The sequence below is a fragment of the Sphaeroforma arctica genome (genome assembly GCF_001186125.1).
Source record: "Sphaeroforma arctica JP610 unplaced genomic scaffold supercont1.10868, whole genome shotgun sequence".
In the NCBI taxonomy this organism is placed as follows: Eukaryota; class Ichthyosporea; order Ichthyophonida; genus Sphaeroforma; species Sphaeroforma arctica.
In genome coordinates this window covers 1-888 of record NW_014029690.1, presented here as the reverse complement: position 1 = coordinate 888, position 888 = coordinate 1, and the positions used below count along the sequence as shown (strand labels likewise).

The following is an 888-nucleotide window of genomic DNA, read 5'->3' as shown; positions in this document are numbered from 1 at the left end:
TATGGCAACAACATGTCAATATAAACTCTAACAAACAACAGATACTTCTACAAAACATAGCGTGCGTACCTTTGAGAAGCACTCCATATGCAACTCGTCGTCCTGGAACGGCTGTGCGTACATGACCCCGCGAGATGGGAACATGTTGCCGCCCTTCTTAAGCCACTTACGCGCGTGCACATAGCTCTCCAGCATTCGTTCATTCACCAACAGAGTGCCCATCGGCTCAGAGATGATCATATCCACCTGTTCAGGGACGTCCACTTCTTCTACTTTGCCCTTGATGACAATCAATCGGTCACCGAAGCCGTTACCCTCGGCCAATGTTCGCGCACCGACGGCCATGTGACTCGCTTCTATGGCGTACACCTGCCAGTATTGAGGGATGGTCAGACGAAGCGACCAGCCAACACATTCCAAGAGTACAATACCCGGGCACTTGCACACGCTCTATTGTGGCTCTATTGTAACAAACCGTGACTTATGTGCCGGTGCACTTTCAAAACTTGAACCAGTCTTTGTCCGATTGACCGTAGTGAGATATGAGGCAGATACGCATCCGAGTGCCTATATGGTGTGAGTTATGTGTATATTGTGCGACACAAAACTGTGTACGTTCTTTAACCCTCAAGAGGCGGCACGGCAGTCGGAAACAACAATATGACACGTTCGCAAAACAAGGCAAAACGTTGTCTTATGAAATCATACATAGGCCAACTGAAGAGATGTAAACACAAGGATTCAGCAATATGTTGTCAGTACCCTATGCAAGGCTATAGGTTCAACCCTGGTGGCATTCAGCGCTGAAATACCATTTGATTGATTTGTAGGAGTAATAATGAATTAAGAAGTACGCAACTACTGCCTCTTATCACACTTGCGAATATT

General features: G+C 46.7%; 1 protein-coding gene across 1 annotated transcript; it reads right to left on the bottom strand.

Moving 5' to 3' along the window:
- Positions 1–69: 69 nt before the first annotated feature.
- SARC_17465 (hypothetical protein) lies at positions 70–369 on the bottom strand (the record flags this gene model as incomplete). The annotated part of the gene is made up of 1 exon (XM_014288441.1): positions 70–369. A coding segment is annotated over one exon (300 nt), but the record flags the coding sequence as incomplete, so codon positions are not given.
- Between the last annotated feature and the right edge of the window lie 519 nt (positions 370–888).